The 24,650-nt window shown below is 31.8% G+C and overlaps 1 protein-coding gene across 1 annotated transcript; it reads right to left on the reverse strand.

The window, feature by feature from the left end:
• Window positions 1-2,553: 2,553 nt before the first annotated feature.
• Window positions 2,554-24,042, reverse strand: CTF18 (P-loop containing nucleoside triphosphate hydrolases superfamily protein). Its single transcript, XM_016327866.3, has 23 exons — window positions 23,358-24,042; window positions 21,937-21,998; window positions 21,649-21,786; window positions 21,225-21,497; window positions 20,576-20,662; window positions 19,976-20,077; window positions 19,793-19,858; window positions 18,448-18,525; window positions 18,285-18,346; window positions 15,557-15,601; window positions 11,618-11,691; window positions 9,864-9,931; window positions 8,917-8,985; window positions 8,725-8,816; window positions 8,554-8,635; window positions 8,386-8,464; window positions 8,223-8,310; window positions 7,982-8,135; window positions 5,827-6,015; window positions 5,691-5,750; window positions 5,133-5,413; window positions 3,890-3,995; window positions 2,554-2,809 (listed from the first exon to the last, which is right to left on the reverse strand). Exons 1-23 carry the CDS (start codon window positions 23,875-23,877, stop codon window positions 2,756-2,758), a joined length of 2,829 nt encoding a protein of 942 aa, XP_016183352.1. The 5' UTR covers window positions 23,878-24,042; the 3' UTR covers window positions 2,554-2,755.
• Window positions 24,043-24,650: the final 608 nt, after the last annotated feature.

Raw genomic sequence — 24,650 nt, forward strand, 5'->3', positions numbered from 1 at the left:
AACATAATGAAGACAAAGTTAAAAAATAAGATAGAAGACAACTTTCTCATGAATAGTTTAGTTTATTGAAAAAAAAATTTGTTGAAAGGTTTAATTTTGATTTAATTATTAAAAATTTTAAATCACTCAAAATTCGAAAAGTACTATTCTAAAGTATTTTATAATCTTTATCTGTATAAACATTAATTTTATTATCATCTTATTGGCGATTCTTAAAAATAATTATATTTATAAATTTTATTTTAATATAGATACCGTTATGTAACTTTTATGTTAAAATTTATGTGTCCTCCAATAATTTCCCTTCAAGTTCTGCCACTGCATACACTTTTCTATCCTTGGTACATTTGTGAGTTTATAGATGATAAAGTTGATGTTGAAATTAAACCCCATTTAGAATTAAATTATTCTTTTGCAGAATATAAGTTATTTTTTAGAAATCTTGTGTAGTTTCATAAATCAAGAACGGATAGACAAATCACCAAAACCAATTTTGGAAGAGCCATCTATTGCTGCTTCTGTCACCCCGGAGTTGTTACTTGTTGAAATTGGAATTTAGTGATTGTTCAAATCGGAAATGTTAATGTCTCGAAGAGTAAGTCAAATTTCAAAGGGAGAGAAGAAAAGCAAAACATATAAAGGAGCAAAATTTAACTATACCAAAATACTAATTTAGATGTGTACATTCACGCACACAAAGTTGAGTAATAAAGTAATACTTGAAATTGGTCGTTGTGCATTAAAATAATAGGGAACCACATCAAAAATTGACAAAAATGACCAATCACATCAATTATATTTCTGAAATCCACAAAAGTACACCATATTAGTTTATAATAATGTGATAAATCACTTGAAGAAAAAAAGTTAAGAAACTAATAATATGATACATTTTTGCCTATCTCAAGGACAACAGATAAAATTGAGTAGTATAAGCTACCAATACAAAGAACTACTTTAGGACTGGACTTACACACAAAGTTATACGATTGACTAAAACCAAAACCGTGTTAGAATTGTATTGCTTCTTCATGTGCCATTGATAGATCTGCTAAAAAGGTGTGTGCTATAGAGTAAAGCCAGATTACCATGAATGGAATGAAGATTAAATTTCGTCATAATTTGAATGCTTTAATACAATTTCTTTTGTTTCACTTTTTTTCCGATACAAAAATTGTATTGCTTGCATTTATAAATCTTTTTGTTTGCATAACATAATTACATTGCCTTCATAAGTTAATTGAAAGCAATTAAGGACTGATAATAAATAACTAACTGGAAATAGTATTAAATTAAGACATCAAAAAATATAATCAAGAGGGATTTCCAAAATTTTCTTACATCAATTTAAACCGGCAAAATCCTTCCTCAAATTACTATGAAATTTATATATGTTTTGTTAAAGCATCTAAAAAAATAGTTTATTTTAAAAGAAAAATTTAATTCCATAAAGTTTTACATTAGCTTTTTTAATTACTCTATCCAAATTTTCTTGCAAGGGAGTTACGTTTGATAATGCCAATCATGTACCGGAAGAAGTAGACTATTCACTAACTATCGCTTCTCTCTCAAACTTAAAAATACTACTCACTACTCATCTCTCAAACAGGTTCTCACAATTATGTGATTAAGCAGACTCAATCTAGGCTTGTTTAATGTGTGAATGTTGGGCATTGATTTCTTCTTAAAGGCTTAAAATTTGTTGGTAAATTGATTGTTGAAAAAGGAATATATATATATATATATATGGTGAAGGTTAAATATAATGCATTTATTATAGTAATTAAATTCATGTGAATGCATTTATAACTGTTACATTTATAGGCATTGTTTTTAATTTCTATTAAAATATACCCAATAAATAAATTAAAATAATTAGATTTTTTTTATTCAAATAAAAATAAATTTCTTATAGTATATTAACAAATCGAATCATGTTAATTCGATTTACTATTTAGAGAGAATTGAATCTGAATTTGAACATACATGTAATCATTCTTCATTTAAGACAATTATGTAATATTGAACTGCTTTTATTTTATTTGTATTTTACCCCAAAAATTTTATTCTCATAAGATACATTCCATATATATATATTTGGGATCTATTAGAAATAAAGTAGAATTAGTCATTCTTTCCCCTAGACAAGATAAATAATTGCTAATGTGATCTAGTAGTATCAAATTTGATAGCAATTTAAACTAATGTCTCTGGAATTGTGGTGTATTTTAATGTATAGAAGATTTGCAATCGATTGGCACATGCCTACAATCGATCGTTGAGTGCTACAATCAATTGCAGGAGTAATGAAACGATATCTAGAACAAAAAATGAGAATTTTGATTCTGTAAAGCAAGAATTTGATTCCAAGGCTCAGAATTGATTGTTTCAAGATAAACAATCGTTTGTTGGAACATAAACTATGTCAATTGTGACGACTACTTTCTAGAGTCTTATTGTTTTTAAATAGAAGATATATGTTTATGTGCTGTTTGAATATATAATACGAAAAACTATTATTTTCTTTTTATTATTTTAATAATTGGCATTAACTATTCTGTAATTTCTGTTATTATTGCGATCGAATATAAAACCTTCAAAAACCTTTTAAAATGCCTAACTATAGAACAATAAAAAAACAGCTGAATAGAAACGGGGTTAAACCGCTAGTATATTATAGAGATAAATAAGAATAGATATATGACTGGCATTATGAAAATAGAAATAGTGGAAAAAAAAAAAAAAGGAGAGAATATCAACATAGAAATTCACGTATCCGGACAGGTCTTTTCACCGCATTCGTAAAGCCCTGCAAAAGAGTGAAGTATTCATTGTGTATCCAAAAGATTACTAACTTTTTAAAGTATTTCTTTAAATTTACAGCTTTTATCATTTTAGTTTTTTAAATTTAAAATTATTTATACTAGTATCTGAACTATAATTCTGGACACCATATTAGTTTTTGGATCCTTTCTAATACTGAATCAGCAAACTAAATGCTGGGTTAGTTCTGACTTATCACGCTAGACATAGGACTAAATAGCGTCGTTTCCTTTTCACACTTAAACAAGGCACAAAACTAAATAGCATCGTTTCCTTTTCACACTTAAACAAGGCACAATCGAGAAGAGGAAGAAGAGTTTTATGATGTGCAAATCATTGTCTCCAAACAACCTCGTTTTTGTCTTATTTAAGACCTAAAACGAAAAGACGTCAATTATATATCTAGCGTGGAAAGTCAAAACTAGTTTAACATTCTGTTTGTAAAAGTCATAATCTCAGGGACTGTTATGAAAAAAAAAAGGAAAAAAAAGGAATGAAAAAACGGAGCATGTTTGCAAATTTAAACATGCAAATATTTAAATAAAAAAAAAATCTGTGACGATTGTAGTTCAACATGTAGATATTAAAAGAAAAACAAGTTGGAGACAGGAATAAGAAGAATCCTGGACTTCAAACAGTAAACACAAAAACTCATTTTGATTGAGGAGATAGGAACAGAAACAGTTTTTCTGGAGTTCTTAAAATTGGAGACAGAACATATCTGTCGATATCTTTCTCAAACACAAAACCCAAGCATTTAGTAAGTGTTAGAGAGTTGAGAAGTTGTAACTCTTAGTGAAATCAGTGTAATCTTTCCCGAATTATTTTGCACATTGCTATCACTAAAATAATAAATTTCTATCTCTAATTCCAGGTCTATGAATTTCGATTTTATCTTTCTAATAACGTTATACGTAATGTTTATAATATCGTACGAGCAAAAACATACCGATGGCCCTCTGAATTGTCTCAACCCTTAAATTTATGGTAACTATTTAATAGAATTCATGCCTCATTTCATCGTCAAACAAGCATTTGCATTAAATCATAAAATAAAGCAGCATACCTCATTAAACTTGAATAGTAAAGGGAATGGGTCTTTCTTCAAAGTTTCTTCTTTCTGCAGAGAGCCATCATTGCTTTTGAGGCCTTTCTCACCTGGCTTTTTAAACCTGCACTTCAAAAAAGATAGGTAGCCGTAAACAATGAATATAATGATGATTATTCACCAAGGCATACTTCCTATTCATCAATGCTGATATAGATGATGATAATGAGTAAACCCCCTAAATAGTCCTTAATGAATTTGCCTTAGACAAATTTGTCCCTAAATAAATGAAATTGATGAATTAGCTCCTCATCTTTTAAAATACCAAACATATAAGTGGGATCATTACATTAATCAATCTTTACACCTGATCTTGTTATACAGTTTGGTGCTATTTTAAGTCATCAATTTGTAATTTAAAAATAGAGAGAAATCCCTAGTGTCAATGTGGCAGATTTGACATCGCTGCTTTTGAAAAAATCAAACTTTTACCATGTTAGAAGCATAGTACATGGGTAAGTTTTTATTCAAGAGTTTTGTTTTCATTCACAACAAAATGAAATATAGACCACAATGAAAGTATGTCAATTCATGCATGATCCAAGTTAGACATTGGTTCTCTTGTTGACAAGATCAACATCAGGTTATTACAGTATCCAGCAGATAAGTTAGAGAATTGGAAAAGTAAGAAGCAAAATGTAATTACTGGATCAAGGGTGGAGAAGTTTCGAGCTATGACATAAAATATCAAGCTCAATTGAAGTAGTGCCAACAAATCTACAATCAGTATTCCGGCTAATCCAGCTCAGCAGGACCAAACTAAGTATACTTATTCAAGGAAAATTTAGACAGCGGTTAATATCCGCAGCACACAGTTTTTTTCTAGGCTCCGGCTGGCCAATATATTAACTAAAGGCATACCATAAAATGATTTCAAGAAATTGTATGCAAGAACTTAAGATTTCAGAAGAATGAACACGATTATCTGATATATAGGTTCACCAGTTAACAGGGAGTTTAGTACCATTTTTAGGTTCAATTCTATTTAATATGAGAGATTACTACCTGTGATCAGTAGCATTTTTAGGAAACTAGTGCCAGGAAACAATTTCCAGTTATATATTCCAGTTTTAACATACTTTTCAAGTGTTTTTTCAAGTTCTAATACGTGAGCTTCTAAGATAAAATAGTGATCTATTATTGTAAATTGTATTCAAATAGTGGATATATGAAATAAAAAACAACATTCAAGAAGAATCACCTGTCAAAGAAACTTGAAAACCCATTAGATGGCCTTTTCTTGTTTCCCGTGTTTGGCAGTTTTGCGTTGTCTAAAACACATGGAACTTTATTAAGATTCAAGTTTGGTGAATCTGATTTGGGATTTGCATTTAACTGCCTCGCTAAAATGTTAGTATTTGTTTCAGTGGTTTTCTTATCAGCTGCAGCTCCATGGTTGGCTTTGGTTGATTGAGCATTGATAGTTCCACTAGCAAAAACTTCATCTCCCTTTGTAACTTGCAAGATTCTCTGTTTTTCAACCTGAAACCCAATTGTTGGAACAGGAGTGCAAGACTGAGAGCAATGAAGTTACACGAAGGTAATTGTGCCTTTCAATTATAGAATAAAAATCAAAATCAATTCATGTGGCTAATACAAAGTACGACAGTCTAAAGTCTGTTATTGGCACACAAACACTCTCTTCCCTGATTTGTTAGAATTAAAAAGGGAATACAGAGGTTGAAGTTAGAATGCCATCCAGAGCTATTGATGCGATAGGAATCAAACAACAAAAGCATTGTAGTTTAAGAAGCCTTACTTCATGGAGCAAAACCTTCTTCATAGGTAATGAAAGGGTGTGATGATTGGAGGCATATTCCTGCACAAATGTATAGAATAGAGAAATTAAAATCTGACTTAATTTCATATATTTCTGGCAGAGAAGTGATTGAAACCTTAAAGTTTATGAAGTCATTGATTGGGGGAACAAGAGACACAGCCATGTCATTTGCTACTTCATGCCTTAGGTGATTAGGCAGCATTTCTGACTTTGTAGTCTTGTATGTTATAGAGTAAGAGACCATTGTACTAACTAGCTGAGAAAAATCGTTCTTCTCCTTTTCAGCTAGGAGATGTAATGCCACCTAAAAGTAAAGAAAAACCATCAGAAAAAGTGGAAAACCAATAAAGTGCAAGCTGAGCTGAGTGAAGGTAAAGGCAATGAAGGCTCAACTTGGAGATCAGACTAAAGTCACTTCACAAGCAAGCCTCAAAATGAAGCTACATAGGTCTTAATCATGTACCAAACTTTATAGATGACAGAAAATATTTCTCAATTAGCTTGATCAAGAAGATGGTCATTCTAGCTACCTTGTGTTTATCTTTTAGTTTTGTTGTCTTGCTAATTTTTTATACAGATTTTTTAAAATATTAAGCATCCAATTGCAACAACATTAAAGCATAGTAAGATGTATGTCGTAGGGGAGTTTTTGATATAAAGAAGATTGATATTTACTTTGAATTTCATGATTCTCTCCTTATTTAATTAGGATTATAAGTCTACTATTCAAAATAGGGATTAGTATAATGTCTACTTTATTGCATCTATATTATTTTAGTCCTTTATCTTTTTTACCTATCTGAATCCCACATTCTCAACAAAACATTCCAGGTCTGTTACAATGAGTCATTATTGGTAATGTGGGTTTACAGGTTCTAGCAACACTGGAGCAAGATTTTGATCAAATCAGATTTTAGCTTGTCTTCAACAAACAACAAGCCTTGGGAGGTTGGAATTTCTGAAGAAAATGGAGTAGAGTTTAAAAGAGTGGTCCAGGACTCACTATTAGGATTTCTAGGTATCATAGCTAATGAAACGCACCACACTTTTCGGTGGGAAGAGTTCCTCTAGAGTTAACCCTAAGGTTAAAGTAGGAACAGTAGTCCAACACTTGACAAGCTCTACTATTAAAAGCTATGTAAAATATCTAGAAAAGACTTAAATAAGTTATTTGTTCCCTTGAAAATATTATCAATTTTGGTTTTGGTCAACAACAAAACCTTATCCCACTTCCCACTACATGGATCAGATACATGGATGAAATAATGTCATTATGCCCCCTCATCCCTCAAGTATCATGTTTGCTGTAGGCTCATTTAGGCTCAAATCTCTTTTGATCACCCCATTCATAGTCTTTTTGGGTCTCCCTCTGCACTGCCACTAACCTCTGGTTTATCATCAATTTAATATACCCTCTTGACAGGATGATCTACTGGAATTCCCTTCACATGTCCAAGCCATCCAAGCCACTTTGACTTTCTCTCTCATGTCCCCGTTTCTTATTTTGTCATGGCCACTCATCTGTCTAATCATCCTCATTTCGGCCAAACCAAGACTTTATTTGTCTTCATCCTTTAAGGCCAAACACTCTATCCAGATAACATCACTAGTCGAAAGACAGGGCAATAAAATTTACCTTTAAGTTTCTAAAGTTCTTTTTTATCACATATAAAACCCAAAGCACTCCTCCACATTGACCAGCCAACTTGAATCCCATATTTTACACCATCCTCCATTCCTCCATTGTGTTGAATATTCAACCAAGATACTTAAATATCTTGGCCCGTTGGATTATGTTTTCTTCAATTTTCACTTCTAAATTAGAGTTCTCGCTTCCTATGTTATGCTTCATGTACTCCCTCTTAATACAACTTATGCATATATCATGTACTTCACAGATTGTTTCTAAACACCTTTTCCACATAAATCTTTCCAAATTTCAACTGGTATATTGTCCAGACCCACTATCTACCATTCGGTTTAGGACCTCTTTAACTTCAAACTCTCGAATTCTTAGAAGTAATTAAAGTTTTGGTCCTCATTTCTTGTGTGTAGTTTATCCAAGCACAAAAGAGTCTCATGTTTCTCATTGAGAAATTTATTAGAATAGTTCTTCCATCTTTAGTTAATACTCTCTTCTATGACCAAAATCTCATCTTTATACTCAATGCACTTAACTTGGCCCAAATCACTAGTCCTGTATAAGATTTAAGTTATAAATCAAATCAAATCCTAGTTTTAAGTATTTCAAAGTAGAATTAGCACATCACCGGTCTTATCGTTGGTGGAGACAGAATATGCAACAATGGAGAAATTATATCTTCAACAATGCAACTAACTGATAGGTGCCTTGCAATATGTGGTGGGACTTTGTAATGCCAAGTATTCAAAATGTCAATCTTCTCAGACATCATTGTTCGATACCTGGACATTTATAGCATTATGAAAAATATTTTGTAAGAATGCCATATTTAAAGATTTATGCTAAGTCCTACAAGAACAATTTAATACCTTTGATAAGACTTTGGCCACTCAATGCTTGGCTTCTGAACTTGAGCTACTATATGATGTACACCAATTGCTATGGGCGGCAAATATACTAATGGAGACAGAACAGAAATGTGAATGAAATATGTTTTGCAACAATATCTATTGAAATTATTTCTCTTCTTACCATGAAGGGGCATTTGTTGTGTACGCCATATGAATTTATGCAATAGATCAAAAACTCCAAGAATATTGAAGCACTTGACCTTTAATCAAATTTGAAAACAAATGTCAATGTTTCAAATAGAATCAGCAAATTACCCAGCGTAACTCTGTAGTGGTCAATAATGCTTACAGTTTTTTGCATCACGGGATCATGATAATTGAGACGCAAAATATTTTCATGAATTCCATCCGAAATCAAGTCACTATCACCTCTGCAAAATTAAATGGCCAGTTTTACCAAGGACATACAAATATTTCAAAGTAACAGGATAATGTAGAGGAACAATAATGTATGGCCTACCGGTTTGATATCAGGGAGTACAAGGAATCAAATTCAAAAGACTTGCTTTTAGGTGAATTTCTTTCCAACTTCTTTCTTTTCCTATGGAAAATCTAAGAGAAGCAGAGCATCAAATAAAAATATTGTAAAGATACTGCTAATCTTATTTAGTATGAAATAAATAGACAAACTCAAAAGGTTAATTCACATTACCTCCTTCCAGATGTCTATAACATTCTTTGACACGTCCTTCTGGCCAACTACTTGAGAAGCTAAATCAAACTGAAAGCCAACAAGCCATGTGATTATTAAATCCAGCATGTAATAAACAAAAGAGTGGTCTTCACTCAACAAAAAAGTCCACTTAAACTTTTGAATACATAAACCCACAAAAAAATGTAAGTGATATATAATAATTGGACCTCTACGTAATATAAAAACTAAGAAAATTTCCACCATGATAGTAATTCAACAATTCAAGAGTCAAGAAAAGACAAGTCTAGAATATGTCTTCCCTCCAACAAATCTGAAAATGCCAGGGCTCTCTCTCTCCCCTCTAGGTTGCACATACTGAGTTTTCTCTTTAGGTTCTAGATACCTTGCTGAAGGAGAAGAAACTTAGAAAGGAGAGAATTCTTGAACTATTTGTATGATTCTACATTTATTCACTGTAAACACTTACCTATAAACACAACTACTAGGTGGATTAGGAAAGTAAACACAGCAACACATACTTTACTACTTTCAATAAATACAATACTAAAACTGGTAACTACAAACATATCTCAACATTTAGAAAGTATAACACGAAACTTTTTACCACGAACTTTGATATATTATGCAAAATTCGAAAGAACAAGCCAATGGTGGTCACTTGTCTTTACCCTAAGTACAAAAATTACAACCACAAGCAACAAAGAGCATAATAGTGTTGAGTTATCGCAGGAGCTCCCTCGAGAACTTAATCTCTTTCATATATCTTTCTCTTAAGAGGTAAAAGATTCGCAACCATTATGCAGAGATATTAAGAATTAAAAAGTAATATTCAAAAGTAGCAAAGTCATAAGCTCAAAAGAGTAAGAAATGGTAACAACTGAATCAATCTGTAATAAACGAGACAAAAATGTTCTTCTAAATTTCTGGTTCACATTTAGTCTTACCATATTGAGGGTTTCCTTTTTCTTGGAGAGAAATTGCAGAGTATTCAAGCATGAGCGTATATCACATTCTGAAATGTGAGAGGTCAAATAAAACAAATTATCAACAAGTAATCTAAGCTAGAATATGGTGTATTTGCTTAAAGCAAAACTCTTCAAGGAGATGTGTTTCACACATTATTACTTAGGGTATGTTAGAAAAGACCAAAGATTAAGCTTATTTCAATATTTTCTTATTCAAATAATTTGTTTTATTTTATATAATCAATTAATAAGTGGAGAAATAATTACAGGTATGAAATAATCATCTTTTGCATATAAACATAGGTTTCGAAATGTTGTTTATCCATATAAAGAGAAGAATTGAAGGCTACCCTTGAAGAAATAAGTTTTGGAAGAACATAGTTTACAAGTTTCACATAAGAACAAAGATATTGATTGTAAGTTTAGCAAGACATAAATTCTAACCTAGATGTGAAAATTGGAGTCAATAACTCAATAGTTAATACTAAAACACAAGGTACAAGAATCAATTGCAATGTATGATTCAACTTATCTAGGTCACTCCCAGGATTAATATGAGGAAGATTTTCAGCTCCTCATGATTATATAAAGTGGTATCAGGACCTTCCACCCTGTTGCTCTGCTACAATAAAGTGATATAATATAGGTGCTAATAACAACAATGCTATGTTCGTCAAAGACTAGTCAGAGGAATGGTTCCCAGATATAGCCTGTGCGTGCCAAGGCTGCAGAGCATGGTGGGATGTTAAGAATCACTTGAAAACAAGGTATGACTTGAGTCAAAAATCGAAAACCATAGCATTCCGATGCGAGGCTTATAAGTCCTTGAGCTCTTCAATTAGAATAGTTAGATTTTGTGGTGTAGTTCTCCCTAGAATATAATCGAGTAAAAGATGCTATTTCAGGTTCTTAATGGCCAATCCTAGTTCGAGAGGTGATTATCCTTTAATTTCAAAAGTCATGTCCTACCCATTGTAGGAGGATAAATCTTTGCAGGCAATAGATTGGATCAAAAGGCTAATGATAGTACAGCTTTTCATAAAGCAGTGGGATCTGGTTCAACATTAATTTTATTTGTCTGCTAATAGGTCTTTATCTCTCAACCTTGAGGACAAGATGGGTCATTTGTGGGGAAGTAGAGTTAGAAATCTATTAGTTAAGAGATGGTTCTCTTGTATAGAGAATACACATAAGGGGAGAAGGGAATTAATAAGGTGACTGGGCATTTTTTTTTAGCAACTGTTGGAGAGTTTAGTAGCTCTAAATCTTCCTCATATCAATCACATTCCAGGTTATTGACAAATTGTCATCAATCCTATATCAATAAACAATTTCTTTTCAGTTCCTGTGTCCGATTACAAGTTCTAACAATGCTTTTAAGTAGAAGAGGACTTCAGGTGTTTTATAGATAAAAATTACAGCTAAAGCAATTTTGACCATATAGTACAAAGGAGTAAACATCCGACGAAAAAAGTCTGACAAAGAAAACGAATACCCAATAATAGTGTGTAGATTAAAGTAGAGGGTGATCCACCACTAACTAAAGGTAGAGCTACACCTAGAAAAGCCACATTTGAAACTTTTTATTGGTCCCAAGATGAAACCAAGATAGGGCTCCCCCTTCCATGGCTACCATGGCTTTCAACAGTTGATCCTATATAGTGCATACATATATTTGCATAATGAATTGATAAGAAAGTTAAAACTCACTAGAATAAGATTAGAGAACCAACCTGTGTAATTTGCTAGAGCAGTGAGCGCAATAGCGCTAGCTTTCATTCCCTCCTTGTTACATATATATTTAAGCCTAAAAAGTTAATTTAGGTTAAAAATGGAACTGACAAAACTCAATGGACAGAAAAGGCTCTACTATACTAAAGAACAGTGAAATAATAAAATGTAATCTGGTGATAATTGATACTAGCAGAGTTCAAAATTAAAAGTACAAGCTCAATTACCCATATTTTATGTATGTAGCTAGCAACTTAAGCAACTTATTCAACTACTTCACTAAGTTAACTTCCGATATTGTTAGCTGATTATTATGTGCTACTAATTTCACCATTATGAAATGGCACGTGGAGATGGGCTATGTTTAGGACAAATACTGTTTACAACTTGAACTTTGACAGGAAAATATAACAGTTCACTATTCTTGGTAATTCTCTTTATTTTGGGGTTTGAATCATAGGATTAATGTTTGCTTTTTTTTCACAGGTACAATTTACACGTGTCCTCTAACTAATAACTTGTTAGAATACTTTCCTCTCTTGAATTATTAAAAAATACTAGAGTGAGATCCGTGCGATGTGCAGAGTGGTAAATTAATTATAGCATATAGTATATTTTAATAAGTATTATATTATTTAGAAATTAATTAAAATATATATAAACTAATATTAAATTTGATGTGTTTTTGTTTAAAATATTTTGTAATACAAAAGTTTTTGATATTGAAGTTGTACAAAGTTACATCTTCAGTTGTTTTTATTTTCGCATTTATTATAATTGACGGACCTAGTCTCTTTATATGGTGTTTGTCCTCCTTTTCTATTTTTGGTTGTTGTTGGAGTTATTTCTTTCTTCTTCCTGTCACATATTCTTGTGGAGACATGATGTTTCTGAACTGTTGACTTGTATACCTTTTCTGATCTATTGTCCTTTTTTAATTCCATCTCTGTATATATGTTCTTCATCTGAAGATGTGTCTTAGATTCATTTACTTTTTCTTTCTCCTTAATCTCATAATTTATATGTCATCTAGGTCTCAGTAAAGTTGGTTCCTATAATCAATAAAAAATATAAATGAGTAATAAAAATGATGTTTTGAATAAATAAAATTTTTGTTGTATTACTTGTTTTATTTGTTGTAATAAGGGTTAAGTTTCAGTATTTTTTGTCGGAACAAATGTCTTGGTAATAGTATATTGTTGAGAGCATAGTTAAAATTATTTACTTTGACTTCAAATATAAGTGTGAGGTTATATAAATTTTTCAATTGGAATGATGTTTCAATATCATTGCTGTCTTGGAGTATAATTAGATTTAAGATAGTTGTTCCTAATAATTTGTTTTGCTTCTCTATCAAATAGAACAGAAATTGTTGTGGCACTTTGATATAAAATCTTTAATTTAACTTTTAATCTAGAATAATTATTGAGTTAGTAATTTATAATTTGATAGAATTTTTTATGATAAGTATAATTTGATGAAATTTTTTATAACTTGAATCTGTAATAATTTTTTATGTTGTAGCACAAAAACTTCCATTTTTGTATTTTTTGTGGTTTTCCTTTGACATATACTTATTCTTCTTCTCATAGTGCATACAATTTTTTAAAAACATCTATAATAGTAAGAATAAAATTTTTTAGATTATTTATTGTGTGTGTATATATATTGAATAAGTTATTTTTAATAAGAATAATTTAAATAGCATAGAGTAAAAATATTTGTTAATAATTTTTTATGTTGTAGCATAAAAACTTCATTTTTTTTTATTTTTTGTAGATTTTCCTTTGACATTTACTTATTCTTCTTCTAGTGCATATAGTTTTTCAATGACATATATAATAGTAAGAATAAAAATTTTTAAAATATTTATTTCTTTTGTGTATATATATATATATATATATATATATATATTCACCAAGTTATTTTTAATAAAAATAATTTAAATAGCATAAAGTAAAAATATGTTATTTTTTTAACTTTGTCAAACAATATCTCAGGTGGTTCGAACATGTGAGAAGAAGACCAACAGAACACTCAGTCAGTAAGGTGGATGAGATAGAAGATGGACAAAGGGTGAAAGGCAGAAAAAGACCTAAAAAGACCATCCATGAGGTGGTCAAACGAGATCTACATGTAAACGGTCTCTCTATAGACATGATACATGATAGAGCTCAATGGCAGCGCTTAATTCATGTAGCCGACCTCACCTAGTGGGACAAGGCTTTGTTGTTGTTGTGTTGTCAAACAATATCTCAAGTGATCCAAACTCAAAATAGTGTTAAAAATGGTCAAAATTAATTCTTTGATTTAAATAACATATTGAAATAAGTATAATTATAAGGATCTTAAAATATACTTATATGTAAAGTATTACAAAATAATGAAAAAAATATAAATAGTAAAAGTAATAGCAAAGTATAACAGTACAAGTCTTATGTATGATATATAAGTATATCAAATAGTATGGAATTTGAATAGTTTATAACTTAAAATTTGTTATAATAATATTATTATGACACTTTTAATGTAAATATTTATTATATTTAATTAATACTTTAATTTCTATTAAATAATAATATGTAATAAATTAATCAATTGTGAGAGTTATGGTTTTAATTTTTTTTTTTTAAATATTTTACTAAAAGTTGACGGTTAATTTCTAAGTTTTGTCAAGTAATCAAAATTGATGATTGTGACTTAAATCTAATGTATAAAGAGTTGGTATCAATTTTTATATAATAAAAAAACTAATTAATTATATATATCATATTAAAGCAATTATATATTTTATATTAAAGCAATGAAATTTAAATAATGTAAAATATTATTTTTATTCTTCAATAATAATAGTGTATTTATTTTTATAATTTAATTTTGATACATTGACATTGTAAAATATTTTACACAATTATTCTATTACATCTGTTCTTTTGAATAACTATTTATGCAATTAATATATAAGATAATTACTTTTAGTGACGTAGCGTTGTTAATATACTTGTGAGGACATACATTTTAAATTTTAACTTTTGATTTTAATTTATTTTTATAATTTTACATTTTTATTTAATTATAACCAAATCAACCAGATAAATTAGTAATCCACCGATTGAGCCAGTGACCCAATGACCCAGTCATATGACCGAGTCAATTACCAGTATGATTCTAACAACCGGTATTTTACAAAAGAAGTCCCTCATAAGGATTTTGACAACGTGACTCATTAACCCGAATCAAATCAGTTGTTAGAATGCCAATATAAAGGTGCCAGGTGTCTGATGAAAATTCAGCATTGTGTACATCTGCCAAACTGACGTTGGAAAAATGAAGGAAGCCAGAGGTGAATGGTTTAAGATTTCAAGAAGCAGCCCTCTCTGGCTTAATGAATTGGGCTTAATTATAGCTTTGCTATATTTGAGGTGATGAAGTTTGGCGGTAATTTGAGATGGAAATAATGAAAGAGGAAGCAGCAGTGATGTGAGGACAGAAAGAGCATGAAGATGATGAATAATAGCAGAGGAAAAGCATGGAGATCATGAAGATGATGAATGATGGATGACAGGCTCAGCAAAGAAAAAGCCACTGTTTTGGAGCCTGAGTTAAAAATGCAAATGGAGTCTCTGTGACGGAAAACACCCAAGAGATTATCGTGAATCACAAGCTTAAATTTGGTGGATCCAAATTGAGTTCACTGAAAATTCGGCAGACAAATTTAAATCACAAATAAAAATTTAGGAACAATTATGAGCTTTTATATGTCAAATTTGGTTTGGCTGAAGTGACATCTATAGTAAATCTCGGATATAGTGGATTGTACCAAAGCCTTGCCCCCATTATAAGTGGAACTGAATTATGAGGTATCAATGGTTATAACTAAGCTGTAACTTTGTATTCTTTTATATAAAAGCAGAAATAGTTTAAGATAACAAGACCATCACCTGCTTACCACACGACCAACTGTTGGCTGAACAAACATATGAACCCTGCCAATGTAAAGATCTTTTGTCAATAAATCAAATTGTATATAAATTGAAATATACATATAACAGAACAGATGGTAGAATGCAGACATGAAAGGGAAGGAAAACTAGCTTGGAAGAAATAAATAATTAAATATTAAAATATATTGTTGCCATAATATCTTATTTTAATTTGACTCCTAAAAGTTTCTATTTTACCGGCGTTGTGTGTGCAAATACAGTTTGGTTAAAGTCCCTATGGTTTGTGCTCGTATTAACACCATCTATTAGAATTATAACACTAATGTGTGCACAGCAAATTACAAACAGAACACATATATTGGTTCGAAAATTCGTATTATCTTGTCCCTAGGCATAATACCCGTTTTCAACAAAGATCCCAGACATAACAAATAATTTCAATTTGATTCTTCACGGTAACTTTATGTCAAGTTCATGGTTAGTTTAACATCAATATATGGTAGCCACCATGACAAATTAGAAAAACATTTTTTCCCATTAAGGACCATAGTAGGAACTATAACGACCAAAAGTGCATTTAACCTAAAGAGAAAGTTTAGGAAGCCAGCACTTTTATTAAAATCTGGCCAGCACTTAACCAGCAAAAAGAAAAATGAGTAATCTCATATCAATGGATAAAATCTCACACAATTAAAAACATCAATAATGGCTAAATGATGGCTACAAATCACAAAACTTGCTGGCCCCCTAACACTCTTCTTGATTTAATATACTTCATGAATGTTACAATGGTCCAAAGTAATTTGGTGAATCAGTAGTCCATAATACTTTCTTATGGTTTAGACTTTTGAAACTCCCTTTCTATACTTGGTTTACTAAAGTTTTATAGAGAGCATCTCATTTTATATTTAGTAAACAAAATGATCATTTGTTTTTGCTTGCAACTTTTAAAAGTTACCAATATTTTTGAAAGTACCTAAAAAAGTACTTTTCAAAGTTAATTTGTACTTATTAAAATTAGAGTTATTACCAAAATCAGTCCAAAGGGTTTAAAAGCAGACATTTTAGTCCCAAAAAATTAATATACAAAAACATCTCCAAAGTTTTACTCTGACAGACAAATCAGTCTCCAATTCTTTTTCGACAGAGTAATTACCCAAATCAGTCTCCAAAAATTTTAAAAACAGACATAGTAGTCCCTAAAAAAATTAATAGGCATTTTTTGCAAGTTTTTGGGCAAAAGTAATGATAAATTTATTCATTAGATTCTTATGTATGTATTTATAATATAAAAAGAGTTTTTGCATAAAAAGTATATATATATATATATATATATATATATATATATATAGTCACTTAATAATAATAATAATGTTCAATAAAGTTATTAGAGATTATTCCACAAAAAACTCTATTGAAACTATTTGATAGTTTTGTATTTAATATAACTTAGCTTGGTGTGATAGCTAGGAATTAAATATAATCAAAGTTATTCTTCTGTTTTCACTTAAATCTCAATTTGATCATCAAATTATCAATTAACTCAAAAAGCTAACTAAATTTCTACTTCATAATAAATACCATATTAGAAATCAAATAGGTTTAACTTAACCTTAAAAGTTAATTTGATTATATCTACAAATATTCTTTTTTTAATAAATACTTGAAAAATTTAGTGAGTTATGCCCGGAAAATAGACAGAAAACTGTTATGTCTGATGAAAAAAAAACGTTGGAATTGATCTGTGTATTAATTTTTTTTAGAGACTAAAATATCCACCTTTAAAATTCTTAGGGACTGATTTGGATAATTACTCTTAAAATTAAAAGTTTGATATAACTCCATATGTTAATAAATATCTAACTGTTATATTTGTCTATTATAATCTTTTTAAATTTTAAAAATTATTTTATCAAACTCAATTGTTATTGCTTGTGCTTATTAAAAGGCATGTTTAGTTGGATTTACTAAACATAAGTGCTACCCCTTTTAAAAAACCATCTTTCAAAAACCAGCTTCAATAAACTCCTTTCGAAAAATAAAAACTTTACCAAACCAATCCTAAAAACCTTACAAAAATTACGCTGAAATGATCAAATATATGTAATACCATTATGGCTTTCCCCATTTTTTCTCAGGACAAAACAAAGAAATAAAAACAAAAAGAAATATAGCTTACTAAGTTGCAACGAGTAACCTGTGCCACTAACCTACAAAATGCATGCCGAGATTCTAGAAACAAAACAAATGCACTTTTATCTTGCTTGGACACAGTTCCTTTTCCAGAATAACTATTAGAACAACTAGTTTTGGAGATATCCCACTGTCCATTTAAAGAAAATGGAAAGGAAATGGCTAATATAGCTTGTTTTCTTTTTAAATGAAGGGACGACAGAAACTTCCGCCAAAAGTTACGTCATACAAAACTCCCATTGCTGCTTTTAAATCACTCCAAAACACATTTTAGTTACATTTGGCCATTCCGTTTCTTGTCATCCTTAAACCTAATATAGCTATTTTTCGGAACACAGCAGTCCATGCCCACACCAACAATGAACAAAAATTAATAGGACACTGCCTCCCTGTTATGGTTGCCTATTTGTAATCAATGTTTGCCAGAGATTAAATAACAAGAAGAAAATGACAGGTTTGACGCCAAGTTATGACAGCTCAAGAAAGGAGTGAAGACGTTCTAAATCATCGTTTAAAAGACTAAGAAACTTACTTGGCTATCTGACGTAACGGTCTTAAGGCAGGTGCATATAAATCATTACAAATGCAAATCACCTGTATCAACAACCAATACCATCACCGATATAATAGACAGCAACTGATTTATCACTTAACTATTCTAGTAAACACATGACAATAGAAGGATTGAAACTCACAGGTCTTGATAATGTTGCTGTTTTCCACCCCTTCTTTGACGATTTCCTTCCAGCATCAGACTTTGTTTCAGCAGAAACCTGCATTGTTAAAATAAACCAAGTTTCATGAATGTTCTTAATAGCAACTTGATTTTAAATCCCTTATAGTTAATACTAATACTTCTCAAGAAAAACCAATAGTTGCTGATATACTAGCATTATATTAATAAATGGATTCTTGATAAATTGGTGGAAAGGTGAGGCTAATTTTTTTTTTTTTTAATATGGATGGAAATGGTGTGTTATGCATATTATTGGAATGATTGGTGTTTTTCTTTAGTATGGTGTTAATTTTTTTAAAATTATTATTAAAGAAATCGGGACGGTCAGATTTGTTGAAGGACGAAGAGGAGTATGAAATCGGAGAGTCCGATTTCAGTGCATGCAAATTTTTTTCCGAACACCACACAAATCGGTAGGTCCGATTTCAATTTTTAAATTTTCTAAAATAGAAATTAGAGGGTCCAGTTTCAATATTTTAAATTTTTTAATTGTTTAAAAAGTAAAATCAGATGGTCCAATTTCAATATTATAAAGTTTGCAATTTTTTCAGAACAAAATTGGACTCATGCACCGAGTTGTGGAATGGCCATATCACTGAAATACAATTTAAAGTGAACACGTGTGCATTACAAGTTTTCTTTTCCAATAAAAAAATTACTTTGCGGAAAGGTGAGCCATCAAACAAGGTATATGTCTATTCGGAAAATTTATGGAAATAATTACACTTTTATGGGAACAAGATATATGAAAATATTTAAGAAAGTCATGCTGCTCAGCTGAAATATACAACTCTGGCCCCTTAAATCAATTCAGCTTGAATAATACTGTACAAATGTTACACCCAGGGAACATTAAAAGCATAAACCCTGGTCTTCAAAAGACAGAAACGAACTGAAGAACAACATTCAGTTACAATAAGTTCAAGCCCATTCTACCGACATTTTTAGGCATGTGCCCCCTTTTCGAAACTTATCAAATGCCACATTTTTTGTAACTAATTACTCATATGTCATCTTTTTATCATAGTGACAACTGATTTACTATTTCATTTTTAATTATGATTGTTTATAATAATATAGGAAGAGTGGCTTCTAGGAAATTAGTTTCAAAAGAGTGACATTTTGGTAATAAATTTTGAAAACAGTGACACATTTGTGCATTCTCTTCCTAGTAATAGGAGCATGAAATCAAAACAGCTGAACTAAACCAATAAATAAGTGAAATAACAACAATCAAAAGCAGTATACAAACATCTTTGATGAAAATAAGAAATATTACTATGTGGAAAAGAATCCTGACTAACCATCTTCAAAAGAACCTCCACAGCACCCTTGCCTTCACCAAGGGCTCCATCAATTTCATCCACCACCTGGAAAGTGAAGTCAATAGAAAACCATTTTTGTTGTAAGTATTGATGGTAAGAAGCAAATGAAAGATACTGAGAATAAGAATAACAGTAAAAATAAAATAAAATAAAATAAAGTACCAGACACTTTGGCCTTGAATCAGACAAGACAGAGTTCATTTGAACAACATCAAGGATTTTGGATTCAATAGTTGATGTAGAACGATCATCACTAGCATTAACCTACAACATTATTGTCCTGATCAGTATATTATATTAAAGCATCTCTAACAAGAGGCACAGAAACACGAAGAAGCAATAGAGGAGAGAGAAAAACAAAATCAAACAAACTTAGTCAATAAGAGTTGATAACATGAGAAAATATGAAATACAGTTGAACGTCATGAAGCATATACCCTTTGCCATATGTAATAACATGGACAACAACAATAATGTTATTTTATTTTATTTTATTCATTAGATCAAGTTGGCCACATGAATCAAACAACTGATTGAATCTTGGCAAAAAACCTTTCAACCAAAAAGAATACACAAAACGAAGCAAAATTAGGTCCTGTGACAAAAAATTGTAATCGCTAACAAATTCATCCAATCAACTGATATTACATTCATAAATCACTAGCAAGAATATTAAATTTTACCACCTGAACAGTCAAAAAGGAAATGAGTATATATTATAGCTTGAATGCCCTGATTTTGAATAAAGAGTGGAAAATATACCTCCACCACATGATATCCACAGTGCCTGGCAGCTACATGGGCAATTGTTGTTTTTCCAAGACCAGGTGATCCACAGAGCAGAAGAATCTGCAGTACTAATAAAAACAGTTACGAATGGGATTCAACATGACCATCTCACAACTTGATTGAAGGCATCGGTATAAATCAAATGGAAGTAGCATATTATCATGTAAGGTCCAAACAATGACTAAAGTGGAAATGCATGGTGTGAATTGTTTGAGAAGGATATGAAGAAAACATTTTAATGCGATATTTCTTGAAAAAAATCTTCAAATTAAAAGAAAAGAAAATAAGCCCATTATAATCACATAAGATGAGAATGATGACTAGGCTACAAAGCTCTATTGGAAATTCAGACATTGAGTTCCACTCTAACTATTTGGATTCTGAACACTGTATTAGCGTTGAAATTAGGGGTATTTGACTCAATTATCAGACTTTGGTATGAACTGGATTATTTGACCCAAAGGTATATCTAGTGGTCTTTTACAACCCACTCTTAACCCCTTTTGTTTCTTTCGCATATCAAACGTGAGTGTTATATCTTAGCGCACACACACATGTATTTTGAACAAGCTCATTACTGCTAAACACAATGCAGCTCAAGCACGAAAAAAATATTAAATACCTTCTGTTCTGGTGGACCAACATTGGTTGTCCTTGTATTCAGTATATCCTCAATGCCCTGTGAATTACTACTCTCATCCATACTTCTTGAATTTTTATACCTCCCACTACTCCATTTGGCTCCTCTGTTTGTCCTTGAAAACTTTGAATTGAAAGGTCGCTGATTTTGGGCAACAGAAGAATGTCGCTTCAAAGCAAACAAAACATCATCTGATGTACTTCGAATTTCAGATCCAAAAACCACAGAGTCCCATTGTTTCAACCATAAGAGTACCTGTCTTAGACAATAAACAAATCAATTAATGGGTACAAAAGAAAATTTTTAAAAAAATTAAAGAAAAAAGTAGAAAAAAATGTTTATATCTTCCAACTATAGCTCTTGTAAGTAATTATTTCCAGACCTAAATTTCATACTAGAGATGTACCTCGCGATTTGTTTGTTCATCACTAAGAAGCTCAGTAAATGACTTTGGTGCATATTTATCTACCCAAAGTTGCTCATGCACCATTTGTGTTGCAGGAACATCTAGATAGTTTTGGCCCTCCAAACTAGCTTCCATGGTCTTTTAAAAAAGAATAATCATTAGGAAACCTTAAATCTATGATAAACAATTTTGAATTTTCTCCAAGTATACCTATCATAATGTAAAATCCTGAAAATTTTATAAGGTTTAGCCACTTCAATATCAGAAGATGTGAATTTGAGTCCAAACCTTAGCGATAGCCTCTTGCTCCAATCTTTCGAAGAGTGCATTAATAGGTTCTAAAGTTAGATCTGCAAGCAAATAAAATTCCCAGTTACACAAAGCATGACATTTGAAGTTTCCAAATATATTAATAGGCCTAGATTCATCTATCCATAAAGCATGGAACTAAATCAAGCTGCCAGTTATAGATGACTAGTCAATATCAAGTGAAAACCGAACTAGTGACAAACTAATCATATATTCATTATTTAGATAGAGATACCTAAATGAAGTTGGAACCAAAAGAACCAGACTTCTGGAAAACACATCAACCTAATTTGCTAGAATACAAGGATATGTACCACACTTTTACTACAAAATCGCATCAAGATGCACCAAACTGAAAGAACGGTCATTCAATTTGAATTGTTATCTGCATATGAATTTCCAAATCATTTTATAATACAAGTGAACAGAAAACAACTATTGCGGAATTATCTACAAAACCTTATGATGGACATTCAGAAATTGATGGTAAATCAGTCAACTTCAAAATTTTAGAGAACTTTCGAATTAAAATCCCTAATTTGCAAAATTTTCTCTTTAAGTATTAGAACTTACAAAGGTATTTTAGCATGAAATACCCACAATGCTAGCTACTGCAAACCATTCACTTCATCAAATTTCCCTCCTCTAACAACCCTTTATACTCTAAAATCTGCCAAACCATGATGCCTTCCACTGTACTCTCTACAACTAGAATGATAACAACCACAACCCCAACCATGATCCAACAGTTATGCCTGGCTAAACTCCCATAGCCCTGTGTTTTCCCTTTGTTTTCCTAGAAATCAGGGAGCTGTAATGCATGACTCTATATTTCTTAATAAAATAATTATCACACGCAATTCTCTGTTTCTAAGGGTTTTGCCAAATAATGCCTCTACTCTATTATTTTTATCACTATTGTCTTTCAGGTTGAAGTAAGCACTGAATCTAACAAGACACAAAACCATAATCAGATCAGCATATTAACTATAGTTCTTAAATATCATTCACATTCCAAATTCCAGAAAATTTTTAACTAAATTGTACGGAAATACAATATAATGGAAGGTAACGGAAAAATAGGATATTCAAGTTATTTACTATAATTGTATCCCACTCCATCCTTTCCAACCTCGTTTAAATAATGCTGGATTTTTTTTTATGCAAGGTGTTTCGTGAATCTGTATTAACAAACATAGCAAAGTTAATTTAAACCGTAACTTCATGAAACTGATAACCTCAAGTAATTTCCCAATGAGGATTTGACAATTCCTTAAAATCCTATTTGTTTGACAACGTAAAATGGTAGAAAATTAATCACTTTTTTTCTTCTCTATTCCATTGCTAAAGCAATAAAAAAATGAAAGGTTGCACAAAACTACGCCCATATGAAACCTTACCAGCAGAACTGGCTCTCCAGTCCAACTTCCTTGCGAGTTCCATCCCTTCAATGCGGTTCAGTTTTGCGTAAACTCTATCGCCGCTAGGCGCAGTAACCGGCATACACTCCCCGTGGATCTCCCAAGCGTACCTTGACAGCTCCTTCTCCTTCACAAACCTAACTTCTTCTTCCATTCGAACGCCTCTAGGAGGAGGTGAGTATTGAAGCCAGTCCTCATCGTCATTGGAAACTGCATCAACCTCAGAGGCAGCAGAATCGCCAACCCTAACCCGCTTCTCCTCGGAAAGCGACCTGACTGGAGAAGGATCGTCGGAGCGCGACCGCTTGTGGCCATTGGATTGGGGTTCTGGAAGAACCACCAGATCTGGCGATTCTGGTTGCGGGTGCGTTTGCGGTTGCTTTTGCGGTTGCAATTCCTGTTCCTGTTCGGGTTCGGGGATGTCAAAATCTGGGTAGTCCCTTTCGAGCTCGAGAAGTTCAAGCTCTTCAGGAAGGGGTATGTCCATGTCCGTGTTCATCTCCTTTTGGAAGATGATAATCAGAAAGATGTCAAAGATGTTTCTGACTTTCGGTGTTCAGCAATAAGAGGAGGCCGATGATCCGATTGGGACTTTTTACGTCAAAATAGCGGCGCGGGAACGGGATTGTTTTTGGCGGGAAAGCGATGCAAATGTGGATTTTTTTTATTTAAATAAGAGTAAATTACCAATTATGCCCCCAAATTTATAAAACGCTGACATAAATACTCCTAATATTTGTTAACGACAATCATACCCTTGAAAAATTTAAAAATGGAATAAATCTGCCCAACTGTGAGGAGAACCCTTCTCCATTAAACGGAGCTTGGTGATGTGGCAAACGGAAGTCCAACGTAGCATCCGTATTAGGCTCTCAATCCCTTCTCTCCCTTATATAGTGTTAGGTGAGAACGTTTTCCCCAATTTGAGCAGCAAGCAAAACCCTAACCAGAGCCATGCATGGTGGAAGCAGAGTCATGTCAAATTATAATTGAAGGACACAGTGTATGGAAAATTGTAGCTCTGAAGGGCTCGAAGAACATGTGAGCAAGCCATATGATGGGACATGCTTCTGCCGTCTTCAGGTGGTGGTCTTGAAGTCGAAGATGAGGAGAAACCCAGGAAGATGGTTTTTCAGGTGTCCTCTGTGGAAGGTATGTATGATTTTTCTGCTTCATTTGTCCCCCCTCCCCCGGCGGTTGAGAATTGAGCTTGATGAACTGTATCTGTGTTGGGCAGACGAAGAACACTGGGTGCCGTTATTTTCAGTGGAT

Source organism: Arachis ipaensis, chromosome B2 (genome assembly GCF_059453495.1).
Source record: "Arachis ipaensis isolate K30076 ecotype BB chromosome B2, ASM5945349v1, whole genome shotgun sequence".
NCBI lineage: Eukaryota > Viridiplantae > Streptophyta > Magnoliopsida > Fabales > Fabaceae > Arachis > Arachis ipaensis.